Source organism: Lipotes vexillifer, unplaced genomic scaffold, assembly GCF_000442215.2.
Source record: "Lipotes vexillifer unplaced genomic scaffold, Lipotes_vexillifer_v1.1 scaffold670, whole genome shotgun sequence".
NCBI classification, from domain to species: domain Eukaryota; kingdom Metazoa; phylum Chordata; class Mammalia; order Artiodactyla; family Lipotidae; genus Lipotes; species Lipotes vexillifer.
The window spans coordinates 1,485,917-1,500,121 of NW_006778108.1; the positions used below are offsets into that span (position 1 = coordinate 1,485,917).

A 14,205-nucleotide genomic window follows, 5' to 3' on the forward strand; every position below is an offset into this window, starting at 1 on the left:
TTTCCTGCTGACATATGATGTGGAGCTTCTTTTCATGTGCTTATTTGCGATCTGTATATCTTCTGTGGTGAGGTGTCTGTTTAAGTCTTTGGGATATTTTTAAAATTGGATTGTCCATTTTCTTATTGTTGAGTTTTAAGAGTTCTTCGTATATTTTGGATACAAGTTCTTTATCAGATGCATCATTTGCAGATATTTTCTCCCAGTCTGTGGCTTGTCTTCTTATTCTCTAGATGGTGTCTTTCTCAGAGCAGAAATTTTTAGTTTTAATGAAGTCCAGCTTATCAATTCTTTCTTTCATGGATCATGTCTTTGGTGTTATATTTAAAATGTCATCACCACACCCAAATTCAGCTAAGTTTTCTCCTTTTTTATCTTCTGAGAGTTTTGTAGTTTTGTGTTTTACTTGATCTAGGTCTGTGATCCATTTTGAGTTAATTTTTGTGAAGGGTGTAAGGTCTGTGTCTAGGTTCATCTTTTTGCAGGTGAATGTCCAGTTGTTCCAGCAACATTTGTTGAAGAGACCATCTATATACCTCCTTATATTGCCTTTGCTTCTTTGTTAGAGATGAGTTGTGGATCTATTTCTGGGCTCTGTATTCTGCTACTTTGATCTATTTGTCTCTTCTTTTGCTATTACCACACTGCCTTCATTATTGTAGCATTATAGTTAAATCTTGAAGTCAGGTAGTGTCAGTCCTCCAGCTTTTTGTGTGGGCTATTCTGGGTCTTTTGCTTCTCCATATAAGCATTAGAATCATTTTGTGGATATGTACAAAATAGCTGCTTGGGATTGCTTTGAATCTGTAAATCAAGTTGGGAAGAACCTCTTGACAATGTTAAATCTTCCAATCCATGAACATGGAATATCTCTCCTTTTATTTAGTTCTTTGATTTCTGTTATCAGAGTTCCATGGTTTTCCTCATCTAGATCTTGTACATATTTTGTTATATTTAAACCAAATACTTCATTCTTTTGGAAGCTAGTGTAAATGGTATTCTGATTTTAATTTCAAATTTCACTTGTTCATTGCTCGTATGTAGGAAACTGATTGACTTTTATATATTATCTTTGTATCCTGCAACCTTGCTATAATTGCTTATTAGTTCCAGGAGTTTTTTGTTGTTGTTGTTGATCCTTTGGGATTTTCGACATAGACAATCATGTCATCTACAAGTGAAGATAGTTTTATTTCCTCCTTCCCAATAAGTATACCTTTTATGTCCTTTTCTGGTCTTATTGCTTTAGCTAGAACTTTCAGTCCAGTATTGTAAAGGAGTGATGAGAGCAGACATTCTTGCTTTGTTCCTGATTTTAGTGGGAAAGCGTCTAGTTTTCACCATTAAGTATGTTGTTAACTGTAGGTTTTTTGTAGATATTCTTTATCAAGTTGAAGTTCCCCTCTACTCCTAATTTGCTAAAAGTTTTTATCATGAAATGAGTGTTGGGTTTTTGTCAATGCTTTTTCTGCATCTATTGATATGTTCATGTAGTTTTTCTTTAGTCTGTTGATATTGTGGATTACTTAACCGATTTTCAAATGCTAAACTAGCCTCGCATACTTGGGATAAATCCCACTTGGTTGGGGTGTATAATTCTTTTTATACATTGTTGGATTTTTATTTATTTTTATATTTATTTATTTTTTTAACATCTTCATTGGGGTATAATTGCTTTACAATAGTGTGTTAGTTTCTGCTTTATAACAAAGTGAATCAGTTGTACATATACATATGTTCCCATATCTCTTCCCTCTTGCGTCTCCCTCCCTCACATTGTTGGATTTGATTTGCTAATATTTTCTTGAGGACTTTTGCATCTTTGTACATGAGAGATGTTGGTCTGTAGTTTTCTTTTTTTTTTTTTAATTTATTTTAATTTATTTTTGGCTGCATTGGGTCTTAGTTGCTGCGCGAGGGCTTTCTCTAGTTGCGGTGAGCAGGGGCTATTCTTCGTTGCAGTGCACGGGCTTCTCATTGCGGTGGCTTCTCTTGTTGCGGAGCACGGGCTCTAGGTGTGCGAGCTTCAGTAGTTGTGGCATGTGGGCTCAGTAGTTGGGGCTCGCGAGCTCTAGAGCACAGGCTCAGTAGTTGTGGTGCACAGGCTTAGTTGCTCCGCGGCATGTGGGATCTTCCCGGACCAGGGCTCGAACCCGTGTCCCCTGCATTGGCAGGCAGATTCTTAACCACTGTGCCACCAGAGAAGTCCGGTCTGTAGTTTTCTTGAAATGACTTTGTCTGGTTTTGGTATTAGGGTGATGCTGGCTTCAGAGAATGATTTAAGAAGTATTTCCTCTGCTTCTATTTTCTGGAAGAGATTATAGAAAATTGGTATCATTTCTTCCTTAAATGTTTAGTAGAAATCATCCGTGAACCCATCTCAGCCTGGTACTGTTTTGGAAGGTTATTAATTATTGATTCATTTCCTCAATAGATACAGACCTGTTCAGATTTTCTCTTCTTGTGTGAGTTTTGGCAGATTGTGTCTTTCAAGGAATTGGACCATTTCATCTACATTATCAAATTTGTGGATATAGAGTTGTTCATAGTGTTCCTTTATTATCCTTTTAATGTCCATGGGGTCTACAGTGATGTTCCCGCTTTCATTTCTGATATTGGTAATTTCTGTCTTTTCTCTTTTTTGTTAGCCTGGCTAGAGGATTATTTATTGGGTTGGCCAAAAAGTGCGTTTGGGTTTTCCGTAGCACCTTACGGGAAAAACCCAAACGAACTTTTGGGCCAACCCAGTATTTTATTGATCTTTTCAAAGAACCAGCTTTTGTTTTGGTGAGTTTTCTCTATTGATTTCCTGTTTTCAATTTCATTGATATCTGCTCTAATTTTTATTATTTCTTTCTTCTGCTTACCTGGGGTTTCATTTGCTCTTCTTTTTCTGTTTCCTAAGATGGAAACTTAGATGATTGATTTTAGGTCTTTTTTCTTTTCTAATATATGCCTTTGATGCTACAAGTCTCTTTCTAAGCACTGCTTTCTCTGCAGCCAGAAAATTTTGATAAGTTGTATTTTCATTTTAACTTAGTTCAAAATGTTTTCTAATTTCTCTTGAGGTTTCTTCTTTGAATTATGTGTTATTTAGAAGTGCACGTTGTTTAATCTCCAAGTATTTTGTGATTTTCCAGCTCTCTTTCTGTTATTGATTTCTAGTTTAATTTCGTTTTGGTCTGAGAGCAGACGTTGTATGATTTTTATTCTTTTAAATTTGTTAAGGTGTGTGTTGTGGCCCAGAATATGGTCTGTCTTGGTGAATGTTCCATGTGAACTTGAGAAAAATATATATTCTGCTGTTGTTTGGATGAGGTAGTTGATATCCAGTTAATCAGTGATGCTGTTGAGTTCAGCTGTGTCTTTACTAATTTTCTGTCTGCAGGATCTTTCCATTTCTTTTTTCTTTTTATTTTTTTATATCTAAGCATAGTTGATTTTCCATGTTGTGTTAATTTCTGCTGTACAGCAAAGTGACTCAGTTACACATATGTATACGTTCTTTTTCGTATTCTTTTTCATTATCAGGACATTGAATATAGTTCCCTGTGCTGTACAGTCAGACCTTGTTGTCCATCAGTATCTGTCCATTTCTGAGAGAGGTATGCTGAGGTCTCCTCCCCTAATCATGGATTCATCTGCTTCCTTGCAGTTCTGTCAGTTTTGCCTCATGTATTTTGATGATTGTTTTTAGGCACATACATGTTAAGGACTGTTATGTCTTCTCTACAGTTGACCCTTTGTCATTACGTGGAGGCCTTCTTTATCCCTGATTGTGTTCCTAGGTCTGCAGCTGCTCTGAGATTAATAGAACTACTCAGCTTTCTTTTGATTAGTGTTAGTGTAGTATATCTTTCTCTGTCCCTTCATTTTTAATCTATATGTGTCTGTATATCTAAAGAGGGTTTCTTGTAGACTGCATATAGTTGGCTCTTGTTTTTTGATACACTCTGACAGTCTCTGTTTTTTAATTGGGGTTTTTATACCATTGATGTTGAAAATGATAATTGATACACAGTTGACCCTTGAACAAGTCGGGTTTGAACTGCGTGGGTCCACTTACACGTGGATTTTTTTTCCAGTACATACATTCTGCAGCACTACTCGATCCACAGTTGCTTAAATCCACGGGTGCAGAACCTTGCGATGCAGAACCTCTCAAATGCAGGACCTGGAGGATGTGAGGGCTGACTGTAAAGTTATACACAGACTTTCGACTGTGCACAGGGTTAACACCCCTAACTCCCAGGTTGTTCAAGGGTTAACTGTAGTTGGATTTCTATCTCCCGTATTTGTTACTGTTTTCTGTTCATTGCCTTTGTTTTTTTATTTCTTATTTTCTCTTTCACTCTCCTTCTGACTTTGTAGTTTCAACTGAACATTTATGATTCTATTTTCTCTCCTTTCTTCGCATATCAGTTATACTTGTTTTAAAAACTTTTTTTAGTGGTTGTCCTAGAGTTTGCAATATACATTTAAAAATATGGAGCATTTCATGAATTTGCACATCATCTTTGTGGTTCCAGTTCTAGTGTATGTGCTGCTGAAGTGAGCACTTAATTTTACACCGAGGGCCTTCCTAGCAGTTCTTCCCCTTTGGTTGGGTGTAATCGGCTTCAGCAGCAGACACTGACGTGAAGCAGACGTGAACAGCCCCGAGTGCTGAGCGTCAGCCCGAGGGTCCCCGCTTCTTTGAGGGTAGAAAATCCTGTTTTTATCCCTGACTGGTGTCTGCTGTGCCCTGGATCCAGCCTCAGGGTCACGACCGTGCTGGTTCTGAGGCCCCCGTGGGGTTTATCGCTGCACGTGTTAAGACTTTTGTCCCCAGACACCACTTGCCTTCATCTTCAAAACTGCCGTTTCCTCTCTGGAGATAAAAAGCACAGACTGGCCGCCTCTGTTGTAGAAGGTTGTGAGAGCACAGTTTTTAGGCTAACCCAGTAATAAATACCCTTATTCCCTCCTGTCTTTAAACAGATGTAATGTTCACTGGTACAGCAGATGGCCGAATTGTAAGACTTGAAAACGGTGAAGCAGAGACCATCGCCCGGTTTGGCTCAGGCCCATGCAGTAAGTCAGTGACCCCTGACGTGTGTCTCTTCCAGGCACCCAGGAGGGTGCCAGGAGGAACTGTGTTCCCCACAAGTCGGGTCCTTGGAGGAGAGCCTGACGGCCCAGCTAGAGGCTGCCTGGGCTCCTCATTTGCCACCTGTGCTTGCAGTTTCCCATCCAGCTGTGGCTGTGGCCCTGCCGGGCCCCCACACCCCAGAGTTGCTGCAGGAGGTGCTGGGCTTTGTTCCTCACGTGCTGGAGTGCATTCCTGTACTAGCCCCTCAGGAACCTCAGCCCTGCATCCAGAGTGAAATACCCTTAGGTCGCTCAGCTTTTAGAAACTCACTGTTTAAAAACTGGTAGCTCCCAGACTTATTTTTTTAAGAGCTAGAATGTTTTTCTAAAAATGATGCATTTTTATGGTGAAATGCAAACAATGCGGAGAAGAAAGTAAAAATCACCTCAGAGTCTTCTCAAATGTAACTGTTAACAATTTAATGATTAACTTTTCAGATTTCTTTCTGTTCATGGATACTCACACCCACACATGGTTTTATGTGATGGAATCATACTCTACATTTGGGTATTTAACCTGCTTTTTCCCACTCTGTATTTTGCCTATAAGTGCCTCTGCAGTAAGTGCCCTGCAGTATACACCTTGAGGAGCACACCCTGCAGTAAGCACCCTGCGGTGAGCACCCTATAGTAAGCATACTGCAGTAAGCACACTGCAGTAAGCACCCTGCAGTAAACACCCTGCGGTAAGCACCCTGCGGTAAGCACCCTATAATAAGTGCCCTGCAGTAAGCACCCTGCAGTAAGCACTCTGTGATAAGTGCCCTGCAGTGAGTGCCCAGCAATAAATATGCTCTGCCACGGGTTTAAAAAGATTATAGGTAGTAGAACAGGAGAATGGATCTAAGCAGTAAAATAGGAGCTTTCCCTTTATGACGGGAGGAGGGACCCTGCCATGTCCCTGGATGGGCACAGCATTCAGGTCCAGCTGTTGGGCTTAAATCCCACTCCTGAGGTTCTGGGGGATTTGGGAGTGGGGCCTGTGTCTGCTGATGTCCCTGAGTTAACTGTTTGAGTCTCAGGATGCTGATGTGAACTTGATTCTTGGGTATCAGTTGCTGTGCTTATGTCCACATCCAGATTCTCGGTTGGTCCCTCTAGACATGCTGGACAATTGTCCTAAGCTCTAGCGGGGCTGGAACACGGGGGGCCGAGTCTGTCTCTGATGCCATGGTCTGTTATGTTCTCTGCAGCATGATGAAGGTTTAGGACGGGGTGGAGGAGGTGTTTGGACACTGAGGGGCCACAAATCTTGGACCAGCCACTGATTCCTGTCTGTTTGTTTCCCTAGAAACCCGAGATGATGAGCGTGCTTGTGGGAGACCCCTGGGCATCCGGGCTGGGCCCAACGGGACCCTTTTTGTGGCTGATGCATACAAAGGGCTATTTGAAGTAAATCCCTGGAAACGTAAGTGACAGTAACTTGTTTCCTTCTATGATGATTGCTGATCTTTTAAACAATATGTGCATTTATTTATAAATGGATTTAGTAGAATTTGTTCAGTACAGTCTACTGGAGACCCTGATGTTTTTCTTATTCACTAAATGGAACTGAAAATATTACCTGCAGATACCAGCCAGTATTCACACCCTGTGGCTCCTCACTTATGCCTGCTTCTGGCCCATTCCCTCCTTTCCCCTGGCCTTTGTGTTTGAGCCACAGGATCTCAGAAGGACTCATTTTGAGGATGTTAGGCTCCTCTTCCTATCTTTACTTCTCTGTGTATTGCATCTGGTCTTGCTGTTTGTTTTCTGCCTCTCTGTCTTTTCCTTCCTCCAGTTCCTTCTCCTCTTTCTCTCCCCGACTGAGCACGATGTCACCTCGATCAGTGCTACAATATTGCTGTGTGCGCTTCAGCGGGAGGTTCATGCTGAGGGGGGAGTTGCCATCGTGGGTGGTGCACCGGGCCCCTGGGAGACCCCTGCTCTGCTGGGTGCTGGCTGTGTGAGGGTTACTCAGCCTCTCTGTGCCTGCTTTCCTCACCCACGGGGCAGGGATGACGGGAATGCCTGCCTTGTGGGTTAGTTGTGGGGGGTTTAAATGGGATTATACGTGGGAAGCGCTGAGTGTTCCTTGAACGTTTGTGCTACAATCTAAAAAGATTTACGATGAGTCCTGCTTTTTAAATTTAAAAGCAGATGAGGTGAACGTTCTATATTTTTCTCAAGCAGACAAATAGAAAATTGCCTTTTTAACCTAAGATTCTTACCAGATTTTTAAGTCAGTTGGTCTTGATAAAAGGAGTTCCTCATCCTTAGAGGGGGGATTCTGCCTTTAGTGGAGCTGGTCTAAAAAAATTCATCATCTAATAGAAAGAAAGGAAAACACTGATTTTTACTGTAAGAAGGAATAAATCTTCTGTCAGGACACGGAGAAGCTCATTTAGTTTTTCCTTATAAATCAGTTAGGCCGATTGATATTTTGAAATTATTGAGTTACATGTTCTTAGAATACAAGCAAGTCTCTCCCCTTCTTCTTTCTTCCTTCCCTTCTTTCCTTTTCTTCCTCCCCCGCCTTCCCTCAGGTGAAGTAAAACTGCTGCTGTCCTCCGAGACACCCATTGAGGGGAGGAAAATGTCCTTCGTAAACGATCTTACAGTAACTCGGGACGGGAGGAAGATTTATTTTACAGATTCTAGCAGCAAATGGCAAAGACGAGATTATCTGCTGCTGGTGATGGAGGGGACGGATGATGGTCGGTGAGTGTTCCTTCTGGATCTTCTCCTCAGGGAGGCCGTAGACAGGCAGGGTGACTTCGCAGAGCTTATTACATCCAGGAATTGTTGGGCTGTTTCTGAGCATAGTACTCAGCTTTTAAGGGAGGATCTTACTGTCTCCTGGAAACAGGTGGCGGACACAATGAAACAGTGAGATGTTCTCACTTTCTTCTTTGGAGAAATGAAGGTAGAATGGCCAGGCTGTCTGAGGGTGTGGTCTCACAGCGGAGGGAGACCTCACAGGCGACCTCTGAAGGGGACTCCTGTGAGGCTGCAGCCACGGTGGCCCTCCCTGGTGCTGAACCAGTGCTCAGGTCAGCGAGAGAGCTGACCGTGGGCTTGTCTGGAGGAGGGTGCCTGGGTCTGCCCTGGACAGGGATGGGCCTGCAGGGCCAGCCTGGAACTGGTCTGAGCGACGGATGGGGGCCCTGCTACTCCCGTGGAGGATGAGTCCCCCTCCATAGGCCCTGGCCCGAGGGCCCAGACCGGGAGCAGGGCTCCAGCCCAGCAGGGGCCCCCAGACACTCCGTGTGACCTCCGCTGTTGGCACCCGCAGCCTGCTGGAGTACGATACCGAGACCAAGGAGGTGAAGGTTTTGCTGGACCACTTGCGGTTCCCCAACGGGGTACAGCTCTCTCCTGCGGAGGACTTTGTCCTGGTGGCGGAATTGACCATGGCGAGGATCAGGAGGTGCGTGAGCTGATGTCAAGTCCACCGAGCTGTGGGCCGGGCGGCTGTGAGGTGTCAGCTGCAGAGCCTGGGACGCAGCGGGTACCTGTCCCTTTCTCAGCCTTCTTGCGCATCATGGGCTGAGAGGGTCTTGATGGAATGCTGGCTGCGATCCCGGCCCTTTTCCCTGCTGGTGGGCCTGGGCCGGCCCTGCTTCCCGCACCTGCTTCTCGCTGGCTGGGCCCAGGGCTCTGAGGGCTTCTTGGAGCAGCTGTGCCATCGTTCGTGATGGATGGGTTTACAGTTGTATCCATTCGGTTATTGGGACCAAGACCAATTTGGTGCTCGGCTAAAATTTTTCCTTCAGTTGGGAGGCTGCCACTCATTGCCTGCTTGGGCGAATTTTTCAGGTTCTACGTGTCTGGCCTGATGAAGGGAGGGGCCGACCTGTTTGTGGAGAACTTGCCTGGATTCCCAGACAACATCCGAGCCAGCAGCTCCGGGGGTTACTGGGTCGGCATGTCGACCATTCGCTCCAGTCCTGGGTTTTCCATGTTGGATTTCTTATCCGAGAGACCGTATCTTAAAAGAATGATTTTTAAGGTAACTATGAGAACTATTGATTTCAAAAAGGAAGATGAAAATGCATCTAATTATGGGTTTTTTTACCTTTATGGAAGCTCTGAAAATTCTGCTTCTGCTTATAGTATTTGGTGCTTTTAATGACTTCTTTAAAACATATTTTATTCTTTGCCTTGTAACGTAAATGTGAACATTTGAGCCCTCTGAGTTTTTTCTGTTGGTTTCCTTGTCTGGGTGTTTTTATCATCACCCTCCCTATCGTGACCTGTTGGGGCCTCTAGCCCTGCCTGTCCTTCTTTTTCTCCGCTCTCCCCCAGACCCCGTGCTCAGCAAACTCAGCTCTTCCTTGAGTGGTTGCAGGTGCCCCTTCCTCCCGCCCCGCTTCCTCCTGCCTCCTTGGAGCCTCATCACCCCCTTCATGGGATTTCGTTGCAAATACTAAACTATTTGAGACTTAAGGTCCTGGAAGGTGCTGGGCAGCAGTTGCTGAGTCTGTGTGGCACGTAGCCCTGTGTCTGGGCCCTGCCAAGGGCTGTGGGCACCTTCTCAGTGAGGCTGGCCCATGGCCTTCAGTGTTGTTCCGAGTTCCGCAGGTCACTGTTCAGAAATGACGCATCGTCGGCTGCAGAGTTACATCTGTTCGCTGGGGCCTGGAGGGGGCAGAATGGCAGAGTGTGCAAGGAGAAGGGTCTTGAGGAAGGCCTGACCAGCTGTGGGGCCCTGGGCAGGGGACGTGGTCTCTCTGCCTCAGTTTCTCTGTCTGTCAAGTGGAAGAAGAATAGCACTTCATTAGGTGATGGAAAAATTTAATGAGAATATGCAGATGATTCCCTTAGCTGAGTATAGTGAGTGCTTGAAGCTGGTACCCATCAGAGGATGTGCTCTGTCTGTGGTGATCGCATCTCTCCCCTGGTTGATAGGATGCATCTCTGCCCTGGTGGGACGTGTGCTCCATCAGAGCAGGTGCTTTTTCTGTTGAGTTCTCTCCTTTATCCTCAGCGCCTAAAACAGTGTCTGCATCAGGAGCCAAGACCGTGTGTGAGAAAGGGCCAGCGGGGTGGGCGTGTTCCCGGACGTGGGCGTCCTGGGCAGGAGCGGCCCGGCGTCATCATGTGGCTGGGAGATAGATGGTGGGTCTGGGGCAGGTGGGAGATGGGAGGTGGGAGAGGACCACAGGCCTTGCAGACGTGAAAAGGAGGTTAGATTTTCTTCAGAATGTTGTTGAAGTCTTTGAGGATTTTCTTTTTTTAGTTTTGAGACAACATCAGACCTAAAAAGCAGCAGGAAGGGAACAGAGAATGTCTTTCCCTCAGCTGTTTGCAGGCAGGTGGCTGACCTGTCGCCCCCGGACGCTCCAAGCGCTGTTCCTATAGCAGGGATGACCCCCTTGGGACAGGATGTCCCGCGGTTACGGGTGACCCTCTGGTGCACAGACCCAGCTCAGGCTCGCCAGTGGCCCAGGGGTGTCCTTTGTAATGGGACTGTGCCCAGGGTCGGGCTGGCTTATTCGCCACCTCTCCTTGTCCCCTTCAGCCTGGAGCGGCTCCCAGACCTGACCTTCAGGATCCCAGGTCAGCTCTGCTGCAGAATGTCCCTGCCTCGGGCTGCCTGGTGTTTCTCACGGTCAGGTTTAGGCTGTGCCTCTCCGGTGCCCTCAGCGTGACCTGTCGGGAGGTGCGTGGTGTCCACTTGTCCCTGCAGTGCCCGTCACCTCATCCAGTGGTGGCTGCCGGGTTTCCACTATGAAGTTACTCTTTATCATTTGTAATTAATAAGTATTTTGTGGGGATAGTTAGTAAGTGTCATGATCTGGGGGTTGATGCTTTTATCAGTGATTATGATCTGTTAACCATCGTTGCTTACTTGGACGCTCACATTGTCTGGCTGTGGCCAGTGGGAGCCCCTTCCGTATGGCCCCTTGACCTTTGCATGTGTCCCAGTCGTTCTTGGAGTAGTTCCTGCTTCCTGGCCCTGCACATTGTTCAGGCTCCTCTCCTTCTTTCCCTGCCCGGCTCTGGGATCAGCCGTTTCTCAGGGAGCCCGGCTTCTCCTAGAGGGGACAGGTGCTAAGTGTGCTTACTGACGGGGGTCGCTGCTCCCAGGCCCTCGTGACAGAGCTGGGGGTGTATGCACACGTGTTCGTGCACAGACCCTCACACCTACATTTATGTGTCTTCATCTGTTCCTTTAAATTGAAAACCGTAAGTAAGGCTGTATTTCTGCTTCCGGTCCCATACCACAGGATTTATGCCAGTTTTCTTACCGTCTGTGTTTGTACTTCCCTTCTCTAAGGTGAGAAACCCGGGTCTCATGCTCCTTCATACCTATGCGATCAGATTCCCCAGTTGTCCCTGTCTGTAGCCATTGTCCCCTGTCACGTGGCCTCAGCTGTCATGTGGCTCGGCTGTCATGTGGCCCCAGCATCACATGGCCCCAACTAGGGCTCTAGCACCCATGCCAGCCCTTTTCCCTCCTCCCAGCCGTGTGCAGGGGCCTTACCTCTCAAGGGCTCCTGGCCTGTGCCAGGTCACCCTGCTGCAGGACACCATCTCCCCTGCTTGGGCCCTGACACCCTGCTTGGAGCCATGGCCCTCTCTCTTCTCCAGCGTGGACTCTCCCTGCTCAGACCGCCTCTCTGGTCTGGGCCGCCCCTGCACGCACCTACCCTGCTTGGCTCCACAAGCTACTTCTTGACTGAATTGTTCAGGTGTGGGGTGTGCCGGTATTTCAAAAAGGCAGCTGCAGTGCCGTGTGGAAGCGAGCCGGTGGGGAGGTGGGGGGCAGGGTGGGTGGGATGTGCACAGCAGGTGACAAGAGCCACGGTGCCCGGCCTGCAGGACTCCACGTGGCCCGTGTCACACTCTCCTCTCACTGTGCTTCCCTTTCAGCTGTTCAGCCAGGAGACGGTGATGAAGTTCGTGCCGCGGTACAGCCTCGTCCTGGAGCTCAGTGACAGCGGGGCCTTCCGGAGGAGCCTGCACGACCCCGATGGGCAGGTGGCCGCTTACGTGAGCGAGGTGCACGAGCACGACGGGCACCTGTACCTGGGCTCCTTTAGGTCCCCTTTCCTCTGCAGACTCCGCCTGCAGTCTGCTTAGGCCTGTCGTTGCCCTGCGCGCCACCCCTGGGCCAGGAGGTGCGTGGACACACCCTTCCCACCGGCACCTGCCGGTCTGCGGAGGTGTGGTGCAGCCTCTCGGGGCACCATTACCTGGACTTGGCCTTGCATCTGCCGTGGGGAAGATGAGTCCCTTGTCTTTTAAAAACCTTCCCAAGCGCAGTGATTCTTTAGGCCCCGGGGCTTGGTGCACTTAACAGGCTTCAGGTGTGGGGATGGAGCTGTGGGTGAGTCGGCTGGCATCTCGCTTTTGCTGCTGGCTGTGTCCCGCCAGCCTTGATGTCTTTGTTGTTAAATGAGTGATACCTGTCTTTCTGGGAGGGGCTCTGGGAGGGTGCGGAGAGCTCAGAGGAAACGTGTGTGAAGCCTCGGATGGGCTGTGCAGGCGAAGAGGGCACGGCTGTGTTCCCCAGAGTCAAGTGAGACCCAAGCCTCGGCCCTGGGCGTCCCTCCCGTGGCTCCCACCCTCCTGCTGCACCTGGCCCCTCCCTATCCGGGTCCCTGCCAGCGCTCTGCAGGCAAGGACCTGGGTGTGTGTGGAGGAGGAGCACGTTGATTCCAGCAGCTCAGAGGACTCACCGGCTTCTCCATGGACAGCCTGCCGTGTGGATCAGAGGATGGGGAGTGAAGGTGGGCGCTGGGCACCAGGAGTCCTGTTCACACACCGGTTCCTCACCCCAGACCCAGGTGTGAATAGTGCATGTGCTGGGGTTGCGTGTGTCCACACATGGTCCCGGTTGTGGAGTGATCCATGTGATTATGATAATTAAATGGACTTTTCTGCTGGTTAACCTCTTGATGGTGTTGCCTGGGAATTTCTTCTGTGCTTTAATCTACTTTAACAGTGAGTGAGGTCTTGTCCTCTGCCTGTCGTGAGGGCCGTTCTGCTGGGGTCATGTTTAGATTTGCTCGGGGCCTCCCCTGTGGCCGCCTGCCTCCCACGCTGACTCAGTCCACATGACACTGCTCTCCTGTTTCCATTCTGCAAGGTGGGGCTGATGTCTGCTCCTTCCTTTCCTGCATATTTGTGAGAACACACCAGGGATTGTGTCTCTGGAATTGTCTTTGTAACTTGAAAAGACAATATTTTGACTAGGGGATGACATTGAACGTCAAGGATGGCCGACATCGTGGCGAGACCATTTGTGTCTTATGCTGGTTCATAGCTCCTTTCCCCTCCCTGCTCCGCACCATTTTAGGGGAGAGAGTCAGGGTCTGATGGGGGCTCATTCCGAGTTGCCTGCTCAGGGCCAGCTTTACTCATAGCCGCGTACAGCAGAGTCAGACTGGCTGCATGGCCGTGATGTGACCCGTGTCCTGTCAGGTGATGTAACTTCATAGGAAATGCTTTTTAACAGGCAACAGTGCACCCGTGTATCGAGTCTGCAGGAATAGTAAGGTGAAACCTGACCATTCTGCCTCGAAAACACAGAACCCAAGCATGCTGACCCTGAACATTTCTTCTTGGTTGGGAACTGAGGGCTGTGCTCTCAGTGCAGAGAAACTGGTAGCTTTTCACAGTTTTCAGCAGAGGTGTCTTTTTTTTGCTTTGACTCAGATGTTGATTTTCTGTCTCAAAGTGTCATTTCCTGTGTTTTATCTGGTAATTTGCCATGATGAGGTGCAAAATAATAGCCTCATTAGGCTTAAATATATGATAGGTTTTTGTTGTAAACATGAAACGGATTTACTCTAATGGGAATTACTAACATGATCTCAAAATTAAATTAAGTGATTCATTCACTGTGTGCTGCTTTGTTATCGTTACAAAAACTCCATCAGGACTCAGTTGCTGCTTTTTATAGGACAGAGGCCCCGCGTTGAGGTTTTTGTCATCAGCCTTCTCTCTCTGCCGTGTTGAGTTTTCATGTGCACTGACCTCTTTGTGATAATAAGGAGACGTGGCTGCGTCTCATGGGGGAACTGAGGCTGGGGAGGGACCTGCCTAGGGGCACAGGCGGCTGGGGGCGAGGAGGCAGGGTGGCTG

At 47.5% G+C, this 14,205-nt stretch overlaps 1 protein-coding gene across 1 annotated transcript in view; it reads left to right on the forward strand.

Moving 5' to 3' along the window:
• Positions 1–12,236, forward strand: part of APMAP (adipocyte plasma membrane associated protein) — a 28,222-nt gene extending 15,986 nt beyond the window's left edge. The window contains exons 4-9 of the mRNA XM_007451446.1: positions 4,981–5,073; positions 6,422–6,538; positions 7,656–7,830; positions 8,405–8,539; positions 8,929–9,121; positions 11,989–12,236. Of these exons, the coding sequence (XP_007451508.1) occupies positions 4,981–5,073; positions 6,422–6,538; positions 7,656–7,830; positions 8,405–8,539; positions 8,929–9,121; positions 11,989–12,198 (923 nt within the window). The 3' untranslated portion in view covers positions 12,199–12,236. The remainder of the gene's footprint in view (positions 1–4,980; positions 5,074–6,421; positions 6,539–7,655; positions 7,831–8,404; positions 8,540–8,928; positions 9,122–11,988) is intronic.
• Positions 12,237–14,205: the final 1,969 nt, after the last annotated feature.